At 43.1% G+C, this 27,244-nt stretch overlaps 1 protein-coding gene across 1 annotated transcript in view; it reads left to right on the top strand.

Annotated features, from left to right (window-relative positions):
* Positions 1 to 4,115, top strand: part of TEX36 (testis expressed 36) — an 89,211-nt gene extending 85,096 nt beyond the window's left edge. Inside the window, exon 4 of the mRNA XM_045361727.2 lies at positions 3,990 to 4,115. Coding sequence (XP_045217662.2) covers positions 3,990 to 4,115 — 126 coding nt within the window. The remainder of the gene's footprint in view (positions 1 to 3,989) is intronic.
* Positions 4,116 to 27,244: the final 23,129 nt, after the last annotated feature.

The following is a 27,244-nucleotide window of genomic DNA, read 5'->3' as shown; positions in this document are numbered from 1 at the left end:
AGGACTCTGATGGGCTTGGTTGGGTCATGTGACCATCCCTAGGCCAATCATGGTAGTCAGGGTGATGGAAAATTATGAATGGGCCAGGATGGGTCGTTTCTCCACCCCTGGTCGGAGGGATGAGGCCTGTAACTGGAAGTGGGAGGCTGAGGCCAGTAGAAGCTTGCATCCTTTCTGGTCATTGGACTTTGACCAGGACCAGCCAGCCCACCTAGCGGGCTTCAGTAATGTGGGCCCTTGGTGACGAGGGTTTGGGGTCTGATCCCTTCCCTCTCAGAAGCTTCTGGGCTCTAAGTTTATGTTTTCTCTTTTCTTCCCTCCAGCTGTCTTCAAGCTCAAAGGTTTCTTTTCTCCGCTTTACCCCTCCAGGCACTGGAACAGGCAGGAAGCCACTTAAATCTCCTAGCCCTGTCTAGCTGGGTGTATTTTATGGTGTTCTGGGAAAACTCTCCTCTTCCATTTATCAGGCATGAATAAAATTGGAGAAAAGGTTTTGACAAAGGGTACTACCATAAAAGAGCAAATGGAAAGTTTTTAAATATTTTTCACACCTTAGGGCACTTGACATTTTAGTTAGATCCATGCTTTTGCTTTCCTGTACTAGAAGTAAGACTTTCACTTGCCTGACCTTAATGAATGTTAAAGGGATCCTTTCATGGCTTAAAGACAAGTCCAATGTGCAAGAAACTAGTGGTAAAAACCAAGCAGCCATTGGTTGGAGAGAAGCCGACACTCCAAAATATCTTCCTCTATGTCTAATAATACAGACCATGCCTTTTCAGAATTGGATGTTCATTCCTTCTTTTATTCAACTAATGTTTATTAAGTACCCAGCAGATACTTTCTAAATCATGTTGACTAAGATCTAACAACATTCTTGTTTTCAAGAAGCTTACTTCAAATTGGGGAAACTGTATTAGTCCATTCTCACATTGTGCTAAAGTACTACCTGAGAATGAGTAATTTATAAAGAAAGGAGGTTTAATTTCCTCACAGTTCCACAGGCTGTACAGGAAGCATGGCTGGGGAGGCCTCAGGAAACTTACAATCATGGTGGAAGGTGAAGGGGAAGCAGACATGTCTTACATGGCCAGAGAAGGAGGAAGAGAACAAAAGGGAAGGTGCCACACACTTTTAAACAACCAGGTCTTAGGATAATTCACTCACTATCATGAGAACAGCAAGGAGGAAATCCATCCCCATGATCCAATCACCTCCCACCATGCCCCTCCTCGAACAATGGGAATTACAATTCAACATGAAATTTGGGCAGGGACACAAATCCAAACCATATCAGAGCAAGAAGATGGGCATGCAGGAATGAGAAAGCAAGTGACATGATTTGGCTGTGTCCCCACCTGAAATCTCATCTTGAATTGTGATCCAAATTGTAATCCCCACGTGTTGGGTGAGGGGCTTCGTGGGAGGTGATTAGACCAAGGGGGCAGTTCCCCCATGCTGTTCTCATGATAGTGAGTGAATTCTCATGAGACCTGATGGTTTTATAAGGGGCTTTGCCCCCCTTCCCACTGCACTTTTCCTTCCTGCTGCCTTGTGAAGAAGGACGTGTTTGCTTCCTCTTCCACCATGATTGTAAGTTTCCTGAGGCCTCCCCAGCCATAGAAACTGTGAGTCAAACCTCTTTTCTTTATAAATTACCCAGTCTTGGGCAGTTATTTATAGCAGCATGAGAACGGACTAATATGGCAAGCTTCTTTCCAAGAATGAGTGTGCCAGAAATGAAGTAAAGCAGAAGCTATTCAGGGAAGTCTCACAAAGGAAGGCATTTTTGAGTCAATATCTGAATAATCAGGAGTCCTTTGTGTAATGAGTTGGGTATGAGGCAGATAGAGGCATGAGCATGTGCCAAGGCCCTGAGGCAGGAACAAGTTTGGGGGGTTCAGGAACTAGGAAGGAGGCATGGGCGACCAGGGCACAGCATGTGGGGAAAGGTAGAGGTGGGTCAGAAAGGGAGTCCATCAGCAGGGCTGCAAATGAGAGTTTTGGTCTCAGGGCAACAAGAAGCCATGTGAGCAGGGGATTGCCACAGGTGGGTTTGGTTTTTGAAAGGTTGCTGTCACTCCTGTGTGGATAATGGCTGAAGGGACCACAGTAGTCTAGGCATGAGATGGGGTGGTCTGGCCATAGGTGTAGCAGAGGAGATTCTAGAAGTAGAGCCACAGAACATTTATGGACTGGACAGACAGGATGGAAAATGAGAGAAGGAGGGACGACAGGGTACCCCACCTTCCCTTGGCTCTGTTCTTCAGGGAGAGCAGAGCCCACTTAAAGCTGGGTAAGCCCGTAGCCAAATGTACTTTTTTCTGAGTCATTGGAAATACCTGGGTCCTGTCCATGTTATCTTGGGAAAAAAGAAAATTCAAGTCAAAGAATGACAGTAAATTCAGTTCTGTTAACTGACGACAATTTAATTCCAGTCGAAATGTCATTCCTGTGCCAGCAAACAAGCTCTACTCAATCACTATCCTTGTGTGACCCAGGGATTTATTTTCATCATCCATAGTAGTCAAGTTGAGCTAAACCAGAATTCCATTTTGATGTGAATTTCAATTAAGCAGCTCAAGCCTGTGGGTTTGGATCCACATATTATCAGCAGCTCTCAGAACAGCATCCTCTCCTCACCTGAAGCAGAAAGTGCTTTTAGAAAACCCTGTTATCACCCACAACCCACATAAATCCATAGATTCTCTGAGAAATTGCTCCTTTCTCTGCAGTGGGCTGTGGCAGGAGAGCACCACCCTCTACTGGTGTTCAAGGCTGTCCAGTGGACTTAGTTATTTAAAAAAAAAAACAGGGAAAAATAAATTTAGTGATTAATGACTATAATGCTGATAAATATAGCCATTTCAAGGCATGCACATAGAATATGACATTTGTTTATTTCAGCAGCCCCGTGAGGGTCACCAAGACCTGCCCTTTTTAATCTTTCTTGCTCTTCTCTTTGCTCACATTCCCCCGGAAACCAAAAAAAGTCAGTACTCCTTCCAGTTATTTGTGCAGTCTACAAACTTTTTCTGCCAAAGATCTGAGTAGGAAAGGAAGTGGATTGTGCAGGGAACAGAGTCAAAGGAAATAACATGAGAAAATCCTTCTGTTATCATCTTAAGTAAAAAGAGCAGGATGCAAAATTGTCTATACAATATGGCAGGACTATATTAAACATGTACATGTGCCTGGAGAAAAAAGACTCGGAGGAAATACTCGATCGTGTTAATTACAGTTGTTTGGAGATGACAGGATTAGGGGTGATGTTTTCACTCCACATTTTAAATTATTTTTTATGATTTTAAATAATGAATACTTATATTCATCTTTTTTGTCTGTTCTTTTTTTGAGACAGAGTCTCACTCTGTACCCCAGGCTGGAGTGCACTGCTGCGATCTCAGCTCAATGCAACCTCTGCCTCCCAGGCTAAAGTGATGCTCCCACCTCAAGCCTTCTGAGCAGCTGGGATTACAGGCGTGCACCACCGTGCCTGGCTAATTCTTTGTATTTTCAGTAGAGACAGGGTTTCACCATGTTTCCCAGACTGGTCTCCAACTCCTGGGCTCAAGCAGTCCTCCTGCCTCAACCTCCCAAAGTGCTGGGATTACAGGCGTGAGCCACTGCACCCAGCCTGATATTTACTGTTTTGTCCATGCAGAAGAGAACCTGAGACCTTTTGGAAACCTTCCTGCCTGGATTTAACCCTGTGCTTCTGCTGAGGGCAGCCCCTCATTGTACCCTATCCCTCCAGTCGGAGGGACAGACACATGTATGACCCAACTGAGCCGGTAATGACATCCCATTCCCTCGCCCCAATTCAGGGATGGGCCTAGGGCTCAGGCTAAGCCTCACTAAATCCTTCTCTGGGGTGTTTTTAAAGCTTGGGCAGGGAGAATAAGGCCCCCTGTCCTCTGCGATTGCTGAACTACGAGGATTTAAGCACACAACTACTCATGGTAATACTTCCTCCCTCTTCCTCACAGGAAAGAATGACAGCAACGGTGCCACAGGGAGAACCAGGCAAGAGACAAGAGTTCTGTGAGCCGGTGAGGACCCAGTCTTTTCCTCGTCCAGGCCTGAGAACTAATGCACCCCTCCTTGTCGTGTGAGCTCTTTGGGAGCAAGTTTCTGTCACCCGTTCCCCAGTCCTGACTAATAGAATGCGTATTAGTTGGGAAGAAAAGGACCTTTTGTCTTAGCCTCGCTGGTTGGTAACCACAAGGATTTATTCGGTATTCTTGGAAAAATAAATTCCCAGCTATGGAGAAATCCTCTTATTCTGCTTGCCTGTGTGGTCGCAAGTATCAATAGGCTGTCTCCCTGGCAGGAAGAATGATCTGTCTAATGGTCTTTTTTGTTTGCTCTCTTAAGCCAGTGAGACGATGTTTGTCCTGTTGTTTCACTCTCAGAGTAAATGTATAAACCCTAAAAGTCAGATAGGACCACTCTGCCCCTGACAGAGCATCTTTTGGAGTTGTTTGAGAGCATCTCAAAAGGTGTACCTTCATCAGAAATCCCAAAGGGTAACTGCCCCTGATGGAAGTGACGTTTACTCAATGTCATGCAAACAGCAACTGCCCGGTGTAGACACTGCGAGTCCTCTACAGAAAAACACGCAGCTCTTTACACATGCAGGGCCCATCCCATGCAGTGAGAGCATGTCTGAACTTTGCATTGTCCTGACTGTCCTTCAGGCAGAGCCATCCAAGAGTCAGGGGAGCAGGAAGGACTCAGAGGGATTCAGGAACTGGGGACACTGGTATGGTATGATGGCTGGCCCAGGGAGGAGGTAGGCAGGCCCCCGGCTCCATGAAAGATGGGTGTGCCATGTTCCTCCACAGTTACCATGTGGAGGTACTCACGTGGTCATCCAAGACTCAGGGACTGTCTCTTAGCATTGTAGCTCTGAGAGATAGGTCCAGGCTGGGGCTGGAGCTACAGAGAGCAGGAGCTGCTCATGTTGAAGGCTGGCGTGCAGGGCTGCCTCTGATGTAGCTGTGGATTAATACATTAAGACAGGAAAATTGAGGCACCAGTCTGTCCATTCATTCACCTATCCATTTATCCATCTATCCACCCACAAAAATATTCTGAGCATCATAAGCCAGGCACCATGTCAGGCACTGGCAGTACAACACTGAATTAGACGGTTGGCCCCTGACCTCAAGGAACTTGCAGTCCGGTCACGAACAAAGACGAGGAAGTGGCAAGTGTGCAATAGGGAAATGGAGTCTCTAGCAGGTTGCCGCCCATTGAAGGAGTTAGGTGGGAATGGCTCTGAGCCAAGTCCTGATGGGGAGTAGGAGGTAGGGGAGGAGATGGCGAAGGCAGTGAGAGGTCGGGGAAGCAGGAAAGGCAGCCCTGGCTGAGGAAACAGGGTGTTCAAAGGCCTAGAGGCAAGACATGGAAGAAAGGGGTTTCCGGATGTCTGGGGCATAGGGTGTGGGTGGACAAGTCTTGAAAGATGAAAGAAGGGGTTGGGGAGGTGGGCGGGCCCCATGTTCAAAGACTTGTAAGCTAGGTTTAAGAGAGTTTGTTTTGTTTTGTTTTGTTTATTTTTATGTTTTTTTTTACACAAGATCTCGCTCAGTTGCCCAGGCTGGAATGCAGTGGTGCCATCAGAGCTTACTGCAGCCTCAAACTTCTGGGCTTGACCAATCCTCCCACATAGTTAGGACTACAAGCATGTACTACCATGCCTGGCTAATTTTTTGAAAACTTTTGAGACGAGATCTCATTGTGGACCCAGACTGGTCTTGAACTTCTGAGCTCAAGCAATCCTCTAGCCTTCACTTTCCAAAGCACTGGGATTTCAGGTGGGAGCCACTGTGGTTGGCCTGAGTGTGGTCTTTTTGGTGGGAGTAATAGAGCGACATGAAAGGTTTTTCAGCAGAGAATTGTCAAGTCTGGGTTTAAGAACAACCCTGGCTGCTACATACAGAATAAAATGGAGGAGGGGAGACTGCAGGGTGGGAGAAGCTTGCCTGTCCCCGCTCCTCCCTTTTGGCCTACCATCACCCTCGCCCCTATCCAATTCTACAGCCAAGTTTTCTGTGCAGGAGAACTCCTCCCTACAGAGAAGCAGAGGGCATATTGGTGCTGCTCCCTGTTCTGTGTCCCCAGCTGGGCACTACGCCTGGCACTAGGTGGGCAATAAACATCCATTCCCCAATGAATGGCCACCTGAATCAATCTGTAGGAAGCCATATTCTGCCTTAAAATCTCAACACTGTCCATTCCTAGCTATGGGGATTTAGTCTCGCTATGGAGTCCTTCCATGTCTCCGTTTCCTCACCTGTACAATAGTGGGAATTATTTTACTTACCTCATACGTTTGTTGTGAGGATTGAATTACATAAAACACGTAAGGCCCAAGCCCGGCACCCAGTAAATTGTTACTACTCTTGGGCTGTGGAGGTTTCTTTACCAAGTCACAGAAGTGGAAGTCCACTCCTCTCAGTCAGGGCCAGCACAGCCAGGGTTGGGTGAAGGAAGGTGTGGAAGGTGGAATAATGGCCCCTTGAAGATGTCACAACCGAGTCCCTAGAGCCTGTGAATATGCTATGACACAGGACAATGCAGGTGGCAGATGGAATTACAGTTGTCAACCATTCCCTGAGATGGGGAGAGTTTCCTGGATCATCCAGGTGCTCCCAAAGTCATCACAGTGGTCCCGGTGAGTAGAAGAGGGAGGCAGGACAGAGGCACCGTCAGGTGACATGGGAACGACTCAAGCTGCCATTGCTGGCTTTGAAGATCCAGGGAGGGGCCACTGCCAAGGAATGAAGCAGTTTCTGGAAGCCTGAAAAGCCAAGAACACAGATGCACCCCGAGGCCCCAGGAGGAAGCAGTCCTGCCAACACCTTGACCCTCGCTCAGGGAGACCCAGTTTCGACTTCCACCCTCTGGAACTGTGAGATGATACATTTGTGTTGTTTTAAGCCACTAAGTCTGTGGGAATCTGTTACAGCAGCGACAGGCAAGATGCCAAGGCTGAACGCTGGCTGCAGGGCCCACCTTGAGGAAGCTAGGGGGAGCCACTCCTCTCCTCCCCGACAGCAGCCATGGCATTTGGGGGAGCTGTCAGTCACCGAGCTTGGAGCACGCGGCCACACTTCTGGGGGTATACATGGGGTCCCTGGGATTGCTGAACTGAGGCTGGGGAGAGAGGCAGGCCCTCTCAGGTGGCACAAGCGGTCCACATGGGAGGTAGGTGGTGGTGGTGGCCATACTCCCAACCACATCCTGCTACGACAGGGCATCTGGCAGGAGCCATCAGCAGGCAAGAGGGCAGCAGAGGGGTCAGGGCAGGAGCTGAGTAGCCCCTCAGCAGCCCCAGCCCCAGGGGGTCTACAGGGAAGTCCAATGCTGAGTGTCCCCCAACCCCCACCTCCTCCTCCCAGCCTGCTGAGCAAAAACCATAGGGTGAAGAGAAAGGAAAGTGTTGCTGAAGTTCCAGGAGTGACAGTGGATGAGCCTGGGGTGAAATGTCTGTGGCTGGGTACAAGAAGGCCGACTCCTGACATTGGTGGAGCCCAGCACGTGAGTGTGTGCTGAAAACAAATGTGTTAAATATGGTAAAAATATGTTTGTAGTTTGTACATGACAGAAAGTTGGCAAAATTTCAAAGACGACTGAATTTAATTATTATCGTGTATGTTTAAGCATTTTACTGATGGGCCGGTAATAAAATTGAGATGCGTAACTCATAAATTATATACTTATTCCATAAAATTTATATTTCTTGTTTATATTTCAGTAAAATCACTAATTATCTTGTTATAATAAAGATTTCCATACAATTTACATGTCACATGGAATAATGCCAAATTAGACAACATTTCTTGAGTTATCATAGTTCTTAGTTTTTTACGAACCTCAAGTTGAAGCAGTAGCTGCTGGAGTCATCAATAAACGTCTTCCAGTAATACCTAGATGCCAAAATAGACCATGAATTTTACATATCACATTCACATATTATAATACAATTATATATGATAAATTATTGCAGAAAATGTTATAAATTATTATAATTTTATCATATACACAATAATCATGTATTTAGCAATTTTAGCCATCTCTTAAAGCAGTGTCTAGATTGATTTAATATTTCTCAATTTCTTCTTTCAGATTTTTCAGTGCTGGGATATTATGAAGAAAGCTGAAAATGTCAGTAAATTGCTCAATTTTTTTGTATCTCTACTCAACTAAGACTCTTCCCTGACCCACAGTATCCCCAAAATATTATCAAAGGGAAATTCATTTGGGAATTATTTTTATGTAGCTCTTCTTCACAGCGACTCAATTATTTTTGTTTCCTTGTTCTAATTTCTTTACATTTTATTGGAATGTCACACATTTTACATGTGTTTTCTTTTGATTTAGAAAACTTTCTTTAAAATTTCAAAAAATTCGTTTTGATATTTAAAAAATGAGGTAGCCACACTTAAAATTTTTTTTCTTTTGAAAGCTTCTGATAATATAATTGAGAGCAAGCAACAATGTATACCAAAAGATTATGGATACTGCAAATTCAAAGTAAATTTAATTTTCTATTTATGAAATTTTTTTGTAGATCTTCTGTTACTTTGCCTAACTCTTCTCCTGTCGTGTTTAAATGAAATCGAATTGCTTGAACAGCATTTAGTTGGCATTCCCATTATATGCTGAGAGAGCTTGTAAGGTCAAACTGGATGTATGTTTCATGAAGATGTTCCCTCTTTGGGTGGGTCCAGAAACCACCCTTCAGACTTGCTTAATTGTTCTGAAAGTTGCATCACCATAGGTCAAGTTGAGACCACGTGTCCTAGCAACAGATTTATACTATCGGCTTTACAGTGGATGCTGCTGAATTTTCGGACAAAATTCTGGCCTATATGCTTTTTCCTTTACTAAGTATGTTCACGCCATTTTCATAGACTTAGCTTCACAGTCCTTTAACTTAATTCCTAAAATTGTAATTTATCTTTCCAGTTCCTCATTTAAATCAAAACCTGTACTTCTAGGTGTGGAGACAATGTAATATGTTCTTGTTTTATTCTTCAACAATACGTATCATAAATGTTAGTTGTTCAACATGACCTTTGTCCCTGGTACCATCTAGTTGCATTGAGTAATATTTACTTATGTTTGTGTGTTATGTATGATTTATTCTCTCACTCTATTACCTACTAAATTAGTAATCTCATTTTGAATTATTTATCCTAGATAGTGATTGCTTTATTACTTTTATTCATCTTACATTTTTGGCCATTCTAGCATAAAAATTGGAGTTATTTCTATTAAACCAAAAATTCTTTTATTGTTTCTGTGAATATGGTGCTTGTTAATACCGTGAAAAGCATCATTACTCTTGGTTACATACTGGACCCCTAATATATTTTTTCAGAACATCACAACAATGTTGAATATTATTCACTTACCATTGTTGAATATTATTGGAGGTCTGCCCTATTTTTAAATTTCTAGTATTTGCGCACGAATTTTTTTTTTATGTGTGTGAATGACATTTTGTGTTATTTTAATTAAAAATCCAAATGTTTCTGGTCAAAAATAACTTATTTGGCTAAAACTCATCTTGAAAATTGGTGTGAATCACGTAACCCATATAATCAAAAAGTTCATGTTTCACTTTGAAATATGAAAATCTGTCTCTAGAGTTCTTTTTCCATTTGAAAGAATGTTGGTCTAAAATGAAATACTAAGTTTCCTGCAATGCTCACCCAGTGAAAAATCGTATTTGCTAATTTGAGTCAGACTGTGTTTTGCTAGAAACATTCTCCTGCTGTGAGGGGGATGGGCGCCATTTTTAGGATCCACCTAAATGAGTGGTGCTCTGGAGACTTGATCTTTCTCTCCAGGTTGCTGCTTTCACGGTGGAAATTTCTTCCCCTTCTACAGGACAGGCCGGAGTTGCACTCCTGAGTTGTGAATTTGTTATGAACAATCCTCTTTTTCATTCTCATTGCTCTGAGCACTAATTAAATCTTCATGTACTGAAGAATGTGAGGTTCCAGGGATTTCATCGACCTCTTGAAGTTGTGAATTTGATGAGAATCATTTTCTTGCTCATTTATCTTGTTTTGATCCATAATTAAAACTTTATTAAATGTAGCAGTTGTAATGTCTTACTAGCAAATTTTATGTCTCATGCTTTTGTATAAGACTTCTCACTTTTATTATTTCAGCTTTACAAAATTTAAGCAAACCATTTCTTTGAAGGTATTCCATTTTTGTTTTTGTTTTAGTTTTTTCTTTTTGAGTTCTACTATTTTTATTCCTATCATGATCTTGCCTTATATTTATTCTCGGTCATTTAAAGACTAAAAATGGAATGTACTTGTCTTTTAAGAAAAAACAATTTAAATATATTTGTTTTAAAAAGCAAATGTGAAAATAAAATAAAATAAAAAGCAAATGTGACAAAAAGTTATTTTTATATGTTTAAATATTACTTTTAAGAGATGTTAAATTTTAAAATTAAAGAAAAAACAGCATCATTAACAAATATAAAAAATGAAACATTTTTAAGAAATAAAATTTTACATTTAATTTTGAAAATTTAGCTCTATCTTATTGCATAGTTTACAATAATAGGATTACTTTCAATTCTAGTGCTCAATGGCCATCTAGTTGTGCATGTAGGAGTTGGTACCAGGCTTCATGCATGTCATAGCTAGATCCACATACATGCAAATTTAAGAGTAATATGAATTATTTAACTATTGAAAAATATTCTTCAGATATTAGATGCAACTGTTGCAGATTATGCACTAATTCTTCAGGACTTCTGGGCCACAAATTAGAATATGAAGAGACAGAAGAAAATGGAATCTCAGCACCACCGAGAAAAAATGCTTCATTATGTGAGAATCTATTGTGTTTGCCTTAACTCAGAAGATGGAGTTGACAAGGTAATTAATTCGTGATTTATCTTACCTAAGCACTTCTACTGCTCAGGTCCTCCCTGATTCTGAAACAGTGTCTGTTTCTGACATGTGCAGGTACAACCCACAAACATTTGTGGCATTTAGGCTCAGTTACTTTTCGTTTCAAGGAATAGGGCAAGGGATAAAGAGAAGTGTTTCCCTGGGACCTGAGCTGTGTTAGTCAACTGAGTAAATGTTTAAGGTGGCAGGTGGCACTATGCCAGCATTACCTGTCGGATCCCAAGGGACAGAGCACCTGTGTATTTTTTTTTTTTTTTTTGAGACAGTGTCTTGCTCTGTCGCCCAGGCTAGAGTGCAGTAGTATGATCTCAGCTCACTGCAACCTCTGCCTCCCGAGTTCAAGCGATTCTTCTGCCTCAGCTTCCTGAGTAGCTGGGACTACAGGCGCACACCACCACACCTGGCTATTTTTTGTAGTTTTAGTAGAGATGGGGTTTCACCATATTGGCCAGGTTGGTCTCGAACTCCTGACCTTGTGATTCACCCACCTCGGCCTCCCAAAGTGCTGGGATTACAGGTGTGAGCCACTGTGCCCAGCTCACATGTGTGTGTGTGTGTGTGTGTATGTGTGTGTGTGTTTAGACGGAGTCTCTGTCGCCCAGGCTGGAGTGCAGTGTTGTGATTTTGGCTCACTGCAAGCTCCACCTCCCGGGTTCACATCATTTTACTGTCTCAGCCTCCCGAGTAGCTGGGACTACAGGTGCCCGCCACCACACCCGGCTAATTTTTTGTATTTTTAGTAGAGACGGGGTTTCACTGTGTTAGCCAGTATGGTCTTGATCTCCTGACCTCGTGATTCGCCCATCTCAGCCTCCCAAAGTGCCGGGATTACTATCGTGAGCCACCGCACCTGGCCCCTGTGTATTTTTTAAAACATTCATCGTGTGTATTTGTGATATGCAGACCCCTCGGAATTTCAGAACCTAGGACAGAGGTTCCTCTTGTTTGGAACTAAGGGTAGAACCAACATTTAAATATTTTTGAATATTGTAAATGAAGAGATTTAGGAAACAAGGGTTTTAGTCCATCTACCCATCCATCCATTTATTCAAATACATTTATTTTTTTGAGTACCTCTTGTGTACTAGGTACTATGCTAGGTGCTAGGGTCACAGATTGGGGGCATTGAGAACCCTTCTGTAGAAGAAAACAGAGAAGGCTATACTGGATGGGACAACATTAAAGTTGGTCTTAAAGAGTCAGTGATGACCAGGCGAGAAGAGAGAAAAACAGACGAGAGGGAACAGTCTGTGCAAAGGCACAGATTCATGAAAGGGCTTTAATGTCTAGTTTTGAACATGTCTGATGGGCCAAGTTTCAAGGAGCCAGGAACACACCATATGTCTAGAGAGGTGTGCTGGAGCCTAGTTTTGAGTGGTCTTGTTCATGTTAAGGAGTTTATAATTTATCCTATAGGCATTGAAATGATAGAGTTCCCTGACCCCTTTGCAGGACTTGCAACAGGGGTGTGGATCATTTGCTCGGCCCGCGGTGTGCTCAAACCCTTTTCCGGAGAGGGAGCACATAGACAGGCAGGTGCAGGAGCCAGGGTGAGCACTTTTGGCCTCTGACCCCACGGTAGCATCTAGGGTGTGTTACAATTAATGCTCTTATATCAGTTGCCGTTCACAAATGGCTAAGTGTTAAACCAGCTCAGTGGAGAGTCAGGGTGACAGCCTTTTACACCCTGCCTTCTTGGTACCCAGGCCCTTGCCCAGTGTCCAGGAAGAATGAGGTCACTCGAACTTGGAGGATGGTGAATGTGGGGATTTTATTGAGTAGTGGAGGTGGCTTTCAGCGGGATGGATGGGGAGATGGAAAGTAGATGGACTGGAAGATTATCTTCCCTCTGGAGTCCAGCTGTCCCTCAGCCAATCTCCTCTCTGACCATCCCCAGCCAAACCCTTCCCAATGTTCAGACGCACCTTCTCTTCTCTCCTTCTCTGCCTCACCGCTCTGCCGCTCTTCTGCTGTTGTTTTTTTCTGCTCATGGAGCTTGGGGTTTATATGGACACACGATAGGGGTGTGGTGAGACAGAGCGGTCTTGGAGAAGGCAACATGTGGGCGTAAAAACAGGAAAGCCTGTTCCCATTTACGGCCACGGGTTTCCAGACTTGGGGGCGGGGCCTTTGCCGGGGAAACGCCCTTCTGTTTCCTGTCCGTGTCAGCATGCGTGTGATATGGTCATATGTACAGTTTCAGGGAGGAAAGTCTTTTCCTCTCCTCTCTCAGGTTTTGTATTGAGGGCCTGAAAATTAAACTGAAAAAAAAAAAAAGACAAAATAGCGAGAGAAAAAACCCCTCAGATTTAATTACATGTGTATGCGTGGGCGTTCACAAAGAAATGTGACTCAAGGAGGCAGCTAGAATTTGGGGTTTATGTATCATCTTAACAGGGGAAGGGGCACCTCTGGGAGAAATGATTTCTTAGATGAAGGGAAGAAGGGTCACTTATGGAAAAACAATTGTCTTTTTGGAAAAATAAATATGCCCTTAGGAGAAAAGATGAGAGATAACGATGGTTTTGTGACATTTGTTTGGGATGTAAACCAAAAATAAAATTCAAAGGCCTCCCAGCCCTCCTGTTCAGGCCTTGATGGGAACTGGGGGTCAGACATGCTTAACTGTACCCCTCCAGCATTACCATCAATATGGACCTTAAGTCTGATAAGAAATATTTACAACCTATTCTCTCTGAAGCCTGCTACCTAGAGGCTTCATCTGCACAATAAAACCTCGATCTCCACAACCCTTTGTCCTAATCCATACATTCCTTTCTACTGACAATAACTTTTTCAACCAGTTGCCAATCAGAATATATTTAAACCTACCTATGACCCGGGAGTGCCCTGCTCTTCCCTTTGAGTTGTCCCACCCTTCCGGATCAAACCAGTGTAAACCTTACATGTATTGATTGATGTCTCATGTCTCCCTAACATGCATAAAAGCAAGCTGTACCCCAACCATCTTGGGCACATGTTGGCAGGACCTCCTGAGGCTGTCATGGGTGTGTCCTTACCCTTGGCAGAATAAAGTTACCAACTTGATTGAGATGTGTCTCCGATACTTTTTGGTTCACAGGGAGTAGGGATTAGAGTTGCTCCTGGGGAGGCCATTTATAACAATTTAGTTTTTTGGGTTTTGTGGAGGCTGTTCTTTTAGGTAGATAAGAGATTTTGGAAACTCAAATACCTTCAGCTCAAAACAACTTTTATGCCACAGTGGTTTATTCTGGATCACTTCAATGTGGAGATTGCTTTGAAATGGGAGAGAAGAGAGAACAGGAGATCCCTCTGGAGACTGGATGAGTCCGGGCAAGAGCTATGAAGGTTAAAGTTTAATGTGCACAAAGTACACCTGGGGATCTTATTAAAATGTAGATTCTGATTTAGAACTTCTGGGCCGGAGTCTGAAATTCTGCATTTCTACCAAGCTCCCAGGTGTTGCTGGTGCTGTGAGTCCCTGGACCACACTTTAAAAAGGAGGGCTTTGGCAGCAGCAGAGGGTAGAAAGGGGAGGAGACTGATGAAGGTTCTTGACTTTGACTGCACAATAGAATCACCTGGCCCACATCCAGCGTGATGGTATCTGAATCTCTCGGGGGTGGACACAGATATCAGTATTTTGTAAAGCTCCCCAGGTGACTAAAACTGCCAGCAAGGTTAAGTGGCAGTGTCATAGAGCCAGTGTCAGCTGAATTTATCCCTCCATAAGGCACACCACTCCCGCTCCTGTGCGTTAATTTCTCTGGCTTTTAATGCCAAAGCTGATTCCTGGCAGAGTGTGCAGAATGGCTTTGGGGAACTGAAAGACAAACTGAAGACAAATGCTTAGTAGGACAGAAATGATGGCTGTTTCATCTCCACCTTCTTTGTTGCTTTTAATTTTGCTGTCTTACTTGGAAACAGCCTTCATGTATCTCGTCTTTCATAGAGTCAGAAAGCACAAACAAAAATCTGCTGTTGTTTATCACAATTGAATAAACATCCTTAAACCCCTAGCTACTCCTGCGAGCCACAGAAGGCTGAGCCAGACAAAAACAAGAATGAAAATAAAAAACAAAACAGTTTTATTTTGTTTTAAGGAATGTCAATTGCCTTTTCTAATTACAAAAATTATATGGGCTTATTGTAAAAAATTTCAAACATGATAGACAGATAAAACCTGGAAAGGGGCAGTCGCCCGGGATCTAGTTGTTTTATTTTAATTTCCATTTAGAAAAAAAAAAAACTTCATGCAAAAGCAAGGTAATGAAGCTCAAATGCAATCAGAAGGGAAAACAGCATTCTTGTCAAGTTTCGATGGCATAAGCCTATTAGCTTTTTGACTTCCAAACTTTTGCAAATGTGAAACTGTTCTCATCTTCTCACCTGGAGTGATCAGTACTTAATGGTAGTGATTAACTCTCCAGCTCAGAAGGCAACTGGTTATTAAATAACAAACTCCTGCCACATTATCCTTCTCCAAAAACAATGTGCTCACAAACCCCAGTGTTCTCCTTGCTGGAGCTGTGACATGGCTTTGGGGCAAGTGGCACAAATGAATTCCTCCCCAGGCACATACAAAATCTCTCGACCAGTCCCGCTTACTTGAGGTTTAAGGATAAATGTTGCAACAGACAACTTCCAGTGATTAAACTTGCTTTCTCTGGCAAAAACCCCACGAGTTTGTGCTATTGACGAAATGTTAAGTCATAAATCTGTTAATGGGATTAAGGAAATAAAATATAGATTATTTTTAAAACATTAAATTGGCACAATTATGAGACATCTGGGAAAAATATTAAAGCTCCGTGAATTCTTGAGCATGCCAGAGCCTGAAGGCCAAGGTAGCAGGCTCCATTCATCATCTTCAGGAGTGGAGTCTGTGCTGGCCTAGGAGGTACTCGACTGTGTGCAGCTTGTTTGTTTCACTAGCACTAAAGTGGGTATCCAATTTAAAAGGATTGAGGGCTGAGATGCAATGAGTGAAGGAGGGTGGGATGAGACTGACTTGGATGATAATTCAATAAGGAGAGGAAGATTTAACAGGGTGATGGTGAATGTCTTCACAGAGACCTGTATGTACATCAGGGGTCCCCATCCCCCAGGCCATGGACCACTACAGGTCCTTGGCCTGTTAGGAACTGGCCACACAGCAGGAGGTGAGTGGCGGGTGAGCCAGGGAAGCTTCATTTGTATTTACAGCCACTGTATTTACAGCCACTCCATATTGCTCGCATTACCCACTGAGCTTCGCTTCCTGTCAGATCAGTGTGGCGTTAGATTCTCATGGGAGCACGAACCCTACTGTGAACTGTGCACATGAGGGATCTAGGCTGTCTGCTCCTTATGAGAATCTAATGCCTGATGATCTGTCACTATCTCCCATCACCCCCAGATGGGACCGTCTAGTTGCAGGCAAACACGCTCAGGGCTCCCCCGATTCTACATTATGGTGAGTTTTATGATTATCCCAAAACCATCCCCCTCCCCAGCCTGTAGAAAAGTTGTCTTCCACGAAACTGGTCTCTAGCACCAAAAAGATTGGAGACTGCTGCTGTACATGAAATATTTTCACCAAAATGCAATTTTCCCATTTTCTCACCTCGTTTTATTTTCCCACGTAAGGTCAAAAGGAAAGTATTATCAGTTGAGGTATATTAAATTTAGTCTTTTTTAATCCTCAGTAACCTATCTCTGTACCCCCATTGTTTCTTCAGATGCAATTAATTCCATTCACCTTCATGGTGTGTCCTGGGCACTCGCTGGCTGGTCATCAAGAGCTTTGCTCAGGAATAGCCCAGCTACAATGACTAGATGAATTTTCAAGTTGAGTCCAGTTTCTCACAATATATATCACTCTTGAAAGGATAATTTTTTTTCATTTTTGATTAATGATGTGGTTTTTCTTGGGGAGCTGATCTACTAATTCAGAATCTGCCACAACCTTGCATTCCGGTAAATGGTTTTCACATTTCAGAGGCTCTTTATTTACTCTTCAGTGTTCTGTTGGTGTTCTAGAATACAAAATGGTTCCCACTGAGCCATTTCTCATCTTTCTGAGCATTGCCCTACATTTGAAACATTGGCAAATCAATTCAAGCCACAATCCAGTTATGCTGATTTTGAAGAGAAGTTGGGATCAAAATCCAGAGTTTTTCCCTGATGGGAAATGAGGAAGATTCATGTATTTTAAGATCCACTCTAATCAACCACAATTGCCTAGATAATTCAGGTAGAAATAAGATCTCTTTCCATTTAAGTGACCTAGGTAATTTAGGCTGTAAATTACCTAGGTGTAAATTTCGGTGTATTCTGTAGACACTGATTGTAAATAACTCACATATTAGTTATCAGGTACTAACTAAAAACTTTGCAAAAATTCTTCCCATCAGGAGTCTTGATTTCTTGTTATTTGTGATGATAAAAAAGTAGCATGAAAGCTCTCCAGATATATTAAGTGAAAAATGCAAGATGCAGAAGAATGTATATAATATGGCACCATTTATGATAAAAGAAGAAAGGAGAAGAATACACATTTGTATTGACTTGTAAATGCTTTAAAATGTCGGAAAGGAAAAAGTAATAAAAGCAAAAGACAAATCGAATAACCCTGGTCCCTGGCTGAGAGCGATGGGGAGTTGGCAGATAGGAGTGGAAGAAGGCTTTCCACCGGGTGCCTTTTGGGATTTTTCGATGCTTGAACAAAAAAAACTCATTCATGTCAACGAGTAATTTGGCCAAAAACCCAAATAATTATTTAATTAAAAAAAGTCATTGGTGATTAGTGACTAAATGATGGAGGGGCATGTTCAGATACCTCACCAGCTTCCCTTTAGTATTTATTCTTTAACTGAAGGGAACGAGCGAGGCAGGAATAAGGGCTGATGCATTTACCTTTTCTCACAAGCCACCCAAGAGGAGCCCCTGACTGTCCAGCCTGTACAGCACAAAGAACTCGACCACCTTGAAGACTGCTGGCCGGCTGCCAATGGAGTGCACGCCCAAACGTCCTGTGCTCCACAGCTCCCCCTAGCCGGCGCACCTGTGTATGGCTTTGCATGAGGCAGGCAGGACAAGATTGGGTCGTGGGGTCCGGACGTGGCCATCTGACTACATCCAGCCACCATCCCATCAGCAGAGGGAAGCTTCTCTTAGAAGACTCCATAGGCCTAATAGACCGCAGGCACCCTGACACAGAGAAACAATCCTTTGATTAAAAGATCAAACAGACAACACTTTAAAAATGGTTAAAGGCCGGGCGCAGTGGCTCACGCCTGTAATCCCAGCACTTTGGGAGGCCGAGGCGGGGGATCACCTGAGGTCAGGAGATCGAGACCATCCTGGCTAACATGGTGAAACCCCGTCTCTACTAAAAATACAAAAAAATCAGCCGGGCGTGGTGGCGGGCCCCTGTAGTCCCAGCTACTCGAGAGGCTGAGGCAGGAGAATGGCGTGAACCCCGGAGGCGGAGCTTGCAGTGAGCCGAGATCGCACCACTGCACTCGAGCCTGGGTGACAGAGCGAGACTCTGTCCCAAAAAAAAAAAAAAAAAAAAAAAAAAAAAAAGGTTAAAATGGTAAATGTTATGGTATTTATATTTTACCATAAATTTAAAAATTAATAATGTAATATACAAAACTTATTGAATTGTATATTTTAAATGGATGGATTATATGGTATGTGAAGTATATCTCAATAAAGGTGGTTTTTGAAAATCAGACTAAAACCCCTGCCTTTTTTCTGAATAGTTGTGAGCTCCTTGAAGGCAGAGGCCTTGCCTTGTCCACACTCATATCCCAGCGCCTTCAGGAGGGCTGGCTGAGGTTATCGGGAAATGTTTGCTGTCTGAATGATGATTCATATTGGCCATATGGATAGTTCAAATTCACCCCTTAATTCTGTCTGGCTTATATTGGAAACCACCTCTGTATAAGTATCTGGATCTCCACTACAGCAATCTAGTCATTTTTTTCTTTTTCAATTTTTATGGTTAAAAGCAAAACAAAACAGAAAATCTTTACATCACTATGGAAGAAAAAATCACAACTTAATAACAAAAAAATCAAATAACAATTAAAAAGCAAGCAAAGGACTTAAGTAGATATTTCTTCAAAGATATGCCAAATGGCCAAGGAGCATAGAAAAAGTTGCTCTATCCCTCATCAGCAGATAAATGAAAATCCAAACCTCATACCTGCTGGATGGCTACTATCAAAAAACCCAGAAAAGAATGAGAATTAGAACCCCTTTGCACTGTTGGTAGGACACAACAGTGTAAAATGATGCAAACCCTATGGAAAACAGTATAGACATTCCTCAAAGAATTAAAATTAGCACTCCCACACAATCCAGCAATCCCACCTCTGGGTATGTATGCAAAAGAATTGAAATCAGGGTCTCAAAGAGATATTTGGACTCCCATATTCTAGGCTATTCACAATAGTCAAGAGGTGGAAGCGACCTACCCACCCAGGGATGAATAAGTCAACAAGAGGTGGCCTACCCATAAGATGGAATATTATTCAGCCTTGAAAAGGAAGGAAATCCTGCCTCATGCTACAACAAGGAGAGACCTTGAAGACACTAGGCTAAGTGAAATAAGTCAGTCACAGAAAGACAAATATGTAAGATTCTACTTGCATGAGGTATCTAAAGGAGTCAAATTCATAGTAACAGAAAGTTAAACGGTGTTTGCTAGGGGCAGGCAGGGGGAGGGAATAAGTTATTGTGTAATGGATATAGAGTTTCAGATTTGCAAGATGAAAAACTTCTGAAGATCTCTTTTACAATATGTGAATATGTTTAACATTACCGAAGTGTAACACTTAAAAATGGCAAAGATGGTACATTTTATGTCACATGGTTTTGTTTTGTTTTGTTTTGTTTTAACACACACACAAAAAGAAGAAATCAGCTCTATGATTGGTATAATAAGAAATGTTGAAACTGAGTGATGGGTACACTGAAGTTCATTATTCTGCTCTCTCTATTTGTATAGCATAGAATTCTCTAAAATTTATTTCAAATAAATTTGGCATAGGCATACCTCAGAGATATTGTGGATTTGGTTCTCGATCACTGCAGTAAAACAAATATCACCACAAAGTGAGTCACACAAATTTCTTGGTTTCCCAGTGCATATAAAAGTTATATTGACACTATACTGTAGCCTGTTAAATGTGCAATAGTATTTTCTCTAAAAAAGGTACATACGTTAATTTAAAATACTAAAAAGTGCTAACAATCACCTGAGCCTTCGATGAGTCACAATCTTTTGCTGGTGGAGAGTCTTGCCTCAGTGTGGATGGTTCCTGACTGACTAGGGTGGTGCTTGCTGAAGGTTGGGGTGGCTGTGGCAATTTCTTCAAATAGGACAACGGTGAAGCTTGCCACCCCACTGACTCTTATTTCCACAAACGGTTTCTCTGTATCATGTTTGGTAGCATTTTACTCACATTAGAATCTTTTTCAGCACTGAAGTCAATCCCTCAAGCCCTGCCACTGCATTATCAAGTTTACGGGATGTTCTAAGTCCTTTGTTGTCATTTCAACAATGTTCACAGCATCTTTATCAGGAGTAGATTCCATTTCAAGAAACACTTTCTTTGCTCACGCATAAGAAGCAACTCCTTAGCCATTCAAGATTTATCACGAAATTGAGGCAATTCAGTCACATATTTAGGCTCCACTTCTAATTCTAGTTTGACTGCTGTTTCCTCTACATCTGCAGTTATCTCCAACACTGAAGTCTTGAACCCCTCAAAGTTATCCATGAGAATTAGAATCAACTTCTTCCAAACTCCTGTTAATGATGATATTTTTATTTCCTCCAATGAATTGCAAAATTTTTAAATGGCATCTACAATAGTAAATCCTTTCTAGAAGGTTTTCCATTTACTTTGCCCAAATCCATTAGAAGAATCACTACCTATGGGAGCTATAGCCTTATGAAATGTATTTCTCAAATCATAAGACTTGACAGTTGAAATTACTCCTTGATCCATGGACTGTGGAATGGATGTTGTGTTAGCAGCAATGAAAACAGCATTCATCTCCTTGTGCATTTCCATCAGAGCTTTAGGGTGGCCAGAATCATTGTCAGTGAGCAGTGAGCAGTAAGATTTCGAAAGGAATATTTTTTTTCTGAGAAGTAGGTCTCAACAGTGGGCTTAAAATATTCAGTAAACCCTGCTGTAAACAGATGTGCTGCCATCCAGGCTTTGTTGTTCCATTTATAGAGCACAGGCAGAGCCAATTTCCCATAATTCTTAAGAGCCCTAGGATCTTCAGAGTGGTGAATGAGCACTGGCTTCAACTTAAAGTCACCAGCTACATTAGCTCCTCACAAGAAAGGCAGCCCGTTCTTTGAAGGTTTGAAGCCAGACATTGACTTCTTTAATCTAGCTATGGGAATCTTGGATGGTATCTTCATTCCACTAGATGGCTAAGGGAATCTTAGAAGGTAGCTTCTTCCACTAGATGGCTAATTCATCTACACTGAAAATCTATTGTTTAGCATGGCCACCTTCATCAATGGTCTTAGCTAGACCTTCTGGATAACTTACTGCAACTTCCCCTTCAGCACTTGCTGCTTCATCTTGCACTTTTATGTTATGAAGACAACTTTCCTTAGACCTCATGAACCAACATCTGCTAGCTTGAAACTTTTCTTCTGCAGCTTTCTCACCTCTCTCAGCCTTCACAGAATGGAAGAGAGTTAGGGCCTTGCTCTGTATTAGGCTTTGGATTAAGGGAATGTTGTGGCTGGTTTGATCTTCTCTCCAGACCACTAACATCTCCATCTCAGCAATAAAGCTGTTTTGCTTTCGTATCATTCATGTGGTTACTGGAGTAGCACTTTACTTCCCTCAAGAACTTTCCCTTTGCATTCACAACTTGGCTACCTGTTTGGCGTAAGAGGCCTAGCTTTCAGCCTGTCTTTGCTTTTGTCATGCATTTCCTGACCAAGCTTAATCATTTCTAGGTTTAAGCTTGGCGGGTGCCTGTGGTCCCAGCTACTTGGGAGGCTGAGGCAGGAGAATGGCATGAACCTGGGAGGTAGAGCTTGCAGTGAGCCGAGATCGCACCACTGCACTCCAGCCTGGGCCACAGAGTGAGATTCCGTCTCAAAACAAAAAAACAAAACCAAAAAAAAGTAATTAAGAGCCCGGCATGGTGGCTTACGTCTGTAATCCCAGCACTTTGGGAGGCCAAGGCAGGTGGATCACTTGAGTCCAACATTGAGAGCAGCCTGGGCAACATGGTGAAACCCTGTCTCTACAAAAATTACAAAAATTAGCCTGGCGTGATGGTGGAATAGTCCCAGCTACTCGGGAGGCTGAGGTGGGAGGATTGCTTGAACCCAGGAGGCAGAGGTTGCAGTGAGCTGAGATCCACTGCACTCCAGACTGGGTAAAAAAGTGAGACTCTATTTCAAAAAAAAAAAAAAAAAGTAGCTAAGAAAAGAACACAATTCTTTTTAACTAAAGCCTCATTGAGAAAGATTCAGCAATGATCTAGATTTCTGAAACAGCCGAAGACTCAGGATTGAGACTGTATGAGCTTTGACTGAAATGCACATTTGCACGGGGGTCACTTCTGACATTGCAAAGGGAGAGGACAGCTCTGTGCTGCCCGCCAGACAGACCACATCTGTTGGAAACATTGTCTGCAACAGTAGATGGCACACTTATTTTTCTCAGGTTCCTCTAACATGCTACAAAAATCAGGGCATTATTCTGTGTTGTAATTTTCCATTGTTGAGATGCAAATTTACTAAATATATTTCTGATAGGTTTCATTCATATTCTCTATGTCACCTGGTATGTGATCAAACTTCTTTATCTGCCTTCTTGGAATCCACAGTATCAGCCATCTTAATGTTTTATTAAGCTTTTCAAACACATCATCAATCCCCTAGCCAGAATCCTGCGCTTTACGTGGCTTTAGTCCCAACACAGCTTCCCAGGGATATTTGCCAAAATATTCCTGGATTCATCTGTAATCCATTTACTAACTTATATTCGAAGGATAATTGTTTGTACAAATACTAACCATATTATTATGCCTGTTGATGGCTACCTAGATAATCGGTAAATTGTACAAAGATCACAATAAATAATAATATAATGATAACCACATGTGGAAAATCAAAAGAATATAGGCTAGCTTTCGTTCAAGATATCTGTACATTATGCCAGAGTTCCAGATGAAAAGCAAAGAAGTTGCACATCTGGGTCTTTTATTTACCTGCTGCCAAATGTCTACACATTGGGACAGATCCGGGAGATGGATGGTTTTCAGTGCTGTGGACACAGATGTCACTATGGGCAATTCAAAGAAGACCAGACTTAGATGATGAAAAAGATGATGTTGAAGAGAAACTTGGAGGGAGAAAATCCAGGGGATAGAGATACATTAGGAGAGGATAAAACACCAGGAATGACAATGACAGAGCAGCTGGCATGTGCACACACAGTTACACAGTATCACACTCCGAAAACACAGTGTTGCCTCAGACCTGTGAAGGTTTAATGGAGATGCCATGTAATTTACAAAGGTCTTTTATCACCTTCTTTATTCCATGGGAGTAAGCCGAGAAGGAATGGAATGAATTTCTAAGTGTGTAATTTTTATTCCTTGCCGTTCAGCCAGCTGACCGACCTCTCTCCACACTGGCTCGTAGATTTCCGACTCCTTGAGTCATGGGTCTGAAATACAAATTGCCCCACAAAATAATAACAAAAAACAAAGAGTGTGTCATTTCTTGTGGCATTTTGTTTCCCAGGCTAGCCTTTGATCTCTGTAGCATCACAGGCCGTTCTGTAGCATATTGAGAAATCAAGCTACCGTGTGTTTTTTCCACTTGAGCCATTTGTCGGCAGATGCTATAAAAACCCGAGTTGTCCCTCTTGATCTTTATCAGAGATTGCTGTTTTCTTTGATCTCCTTCTCTGTGTGTGACATTTGTGCATGGCTTCCCCATTTAATTGTCTGACTTCTGGTTGCTGTTTGAGTTTAAAAGTTAATCGTAGCTTTCCTTTTTCTTTTTCTTTCTTTCTTTTTTTAACTCTTCATTCTTTGGAGCCAGTCATCCAGGTAAAGTATTGTGATTTCCTGATGACATCTCATCAATTAGGTTAGTAATGTCTGCCTCTGCTCAGTTTTGCACAGACAGTAAATTTCTGAAGTTATGAGGAGAAACGCCTCACAGAAAAGTTCAGACGGTTGCTGTGCATCTTGGTTTGCCATTGTCTGTGTGGAAGACATCAAGACTGGCTTGCAAAATGCAAACCCGCCTCCCTACAGTGCGGCCAGTCTCTCCAGTTCAGTCCAGCTTCCTCAGTTTACCCCCATGCACCTCCTTTCACTGTGACAGCCACCAGGTAGAGGATGAAGTAGAAAAAGGAATGTGTGCATGCTCCCCCGACCTTCTCCCCATCCTGTTTGAATATTGAAGATCTTTTTGCAGTTTCCCTAGCAGTGGGGCCCTCCAGAGCCCACCCCAACGAATGCCAAGGCTTTCTGTACAGTTTCCACAGTTACAGCCACATTCTCCATCGGGACTTCTAACTGCAAATATCAGGGAAAGAAGACTGACATTTAGTTTGGCACATGATATGTGCAATGCTTTAGAAGCATCTCTTGTACAATCAGCACCCCCATTTTGCACATGAGAAAAGTGAGGCTGATGAAGTTAATAAATGAATGTCTTTCCTCTTCCCGCTGCTCTTGTGCTTTTTAAAACTCTCGCTTTTTTTTTCTCCTTTCTGTAGTTGTACAGGCACCTCTGGGCTCTCACAGCTCAGTACTCACGTTCGTGTATCAAAATCTATAGTTAAGCTTTGCCCCAGGTGAGTGCAAATGGCTGGTGAGCGTATGCCGGCAAGCAGCGGCTCCCGTGTGGAAGAGGAGGTTGAAAAAATGCATTCACGCTTCACTTCAGAACAAAACACTTGAGAACACACTTGAGACGGTACAAAACACTTCAGACGTGGCCAGTAAACAGGCCTGAGCTCCCCGGGAAGGACCACACGGCACAGTGGACCTTTTCCTATTCTGTTTCGTGGCATCCAGATCAGCCCTCGGAAGATGTCTGGGCACAGTGGAGGGGTCCATAAATCACCAGGCCAGCAGACTCACCTCCAGGGCGGGGAGGTCTTAAACCTTCCCCCGCCACATACTCCACAGAGTACGTTTTTCAAGGACGGGCACCTCTAATGACCATCAGCACCCGGGGGACCACATGGGGAGAGGGGCACACAAGGACGTGTATGATTGATGACAGACTCTTCCTCTGTGACACGCATCATGGTTGTGTTTAATAAGTCTAGGTAGATATTTGCTTACTGTCTGTTTTCCCTAGGAAACATCACGCTTCTTGTGCGTCGGATCTGTGACTGCCTGACTCTCCTCAGCGCCTCTGCAGAGCCTGGCAGGTGGAAGGTGCTCAGTGAATACTGGTTGAGTGAATAAACAAGCTATTTATGCAGGGTGCTTTTATTGGATGAGCTAGGAAAGATCTCCTGTGGTGCTGAAGCAAAGGCCCCCAGGTGGAGAGGGGATGGCGACCTGAGGGGAGAGGCAAAGAAAGTCCTATCAGGGAAATGAATCCATCAGAAGTGAGCAGCTCAGTCAAGGGCAAGTGGAACGGTGTCAGTTGGGCTCAGGGTTCAGACTGGCCTCTGGGCAAGAGGCCTGGGACAGGATGTATGGGGAGACAGGGCCTTCCACGTGGGGCTGGCAGCAAGCAGGTCTACAGGAAGGGGCTGGGCAAGGACAGGCCATTTCCTAACTTCCTGCTTGAAAATATCAGGAAAAGGGAGGAATAAAGGAAGAACAAAGAAAAAGGAAGAGGACCGAGAAGAAGTGGAAGGGAAGGAGGATGAGGAGGACACCGAAGAAGGAAGGCAGGCAGGAAGGCAGAAAGGCAGGCAGGCAGGCAGGAAGGAAGGAAGGAACGACGGAAGGGAGGAAGGGAGGGAAGAAACAGCAAGAGAGGAAAGATGGACAAAGGAAGATGGAAGGTAGGAAATAATGAAGGAGTAAGAAAAGAGAGGGAAGGGAGGAAGAAAGAAGGGAGAGAAGAAAGGAAGGACAGAGAAGAGGGAAAAAAATTTATCTTCTATTAATAGAAAAAACCCTGAAGGCCAGGAGAACGTGGTTATTTTATAAAACATCACAAAAGGTAAGGGAAAAACAAACAGTAGAGAAGTGGGAGTAGCTAATCTGTGATCTCGATGGAGAAGAGGTGCTGCGTATGTATCCATAATGAAAGACCAAGATTGACAGGAGGAAGATGGGCCAGGCAGGAGGGTATAAATAGCAGCGCTGGCTTATTTGTAACTTTCATTTTTAGGTAAGGATGATTGGCACATGGATGACTTGGATGAAGGGAGCCCCCTGATCTTTAACTTGCAGGTCACATGGAGAAAACTTTGCAAAAATGCTCCAACATGGAGATGTCAACTTGAATGACAGCCCTGCGCGAGGTGCCTTGCTCTGGCTGCCTTCTTTGCATGCATGGCTTCACAGAAATGATGACTGCCATTTGAACAGAAAGACATCCTTCCCGACCGGGGTCAGGAAACTGACAGGGCCCACCCATTAATAGAAATAACTGTCATTTAAAATAAAATGCTTGGTGGAAAACTTCAGGAATCTATTAGATAACATGGGGCCTGTGATCAGGGCACCCATGAATCACCATAGAGGATGCTGGCGCTCAGATATGGCGCAATGAGTGGGTGATGGTCACATCCCCAGCAGTCGATGCAGTCAGCCATATGGCTCCCTCATGTAGAACACGCCGGTGCCTTCTCCTGATTTACAGCCCCTACGTCTTAATCAGGAGCTTTCCTTGTGGGACAACACAGGAGGGGATCTGCATGAAAGGATGAATGACAACATAGTTTATGATTTGACAACTTCTTACAGAAAAACCTTTTTTGGTGCTTGGAGTTGTTTGGAGAAGGTTCTTTCCTATCGGGACTGAGCCAGTCATGCTCACTCCTGAGAGTGAGTTCAAAGCTCAGGACCTCCTCTGAGCTTCCACGATGCCTTATTTTTTGACCAAATAAAATATTGCATAAGGTACAACACTACTCAAAGGGTTATCATGGTATCTAGGCAATTTTCCTTAAACATTAAATACATTTCTGAATTAGAGGGCCCTGAACTATACAAAAATGGTGGTGCTTGATGATAGGCTTGCAGAAAGTGAACGTTTATGGCCTGTTCTTGGGTGTATGATGTCTGTGGTTTGTGCTCAGACTGGGGGTGTAAATAACAAACATTGGTGTCAT

Source organism: Macaca fascicularis, chromosome 9, assembly GCF_037993035.2.
Source record: "Macaca fascicularis isolate 582-1 chromosome 9, T2T-MFA8v1.1".
Taxonomy (NCBI): domain Eukaryota; kingdom Metazoa; phylum Chordata; class Mammalia; order Primates; family Cercopithecidae; genus Macaca; species Macaca fascicularis.
This window is presented reverse-complemented; position numbering and strand designations above follow the sequence as displayed.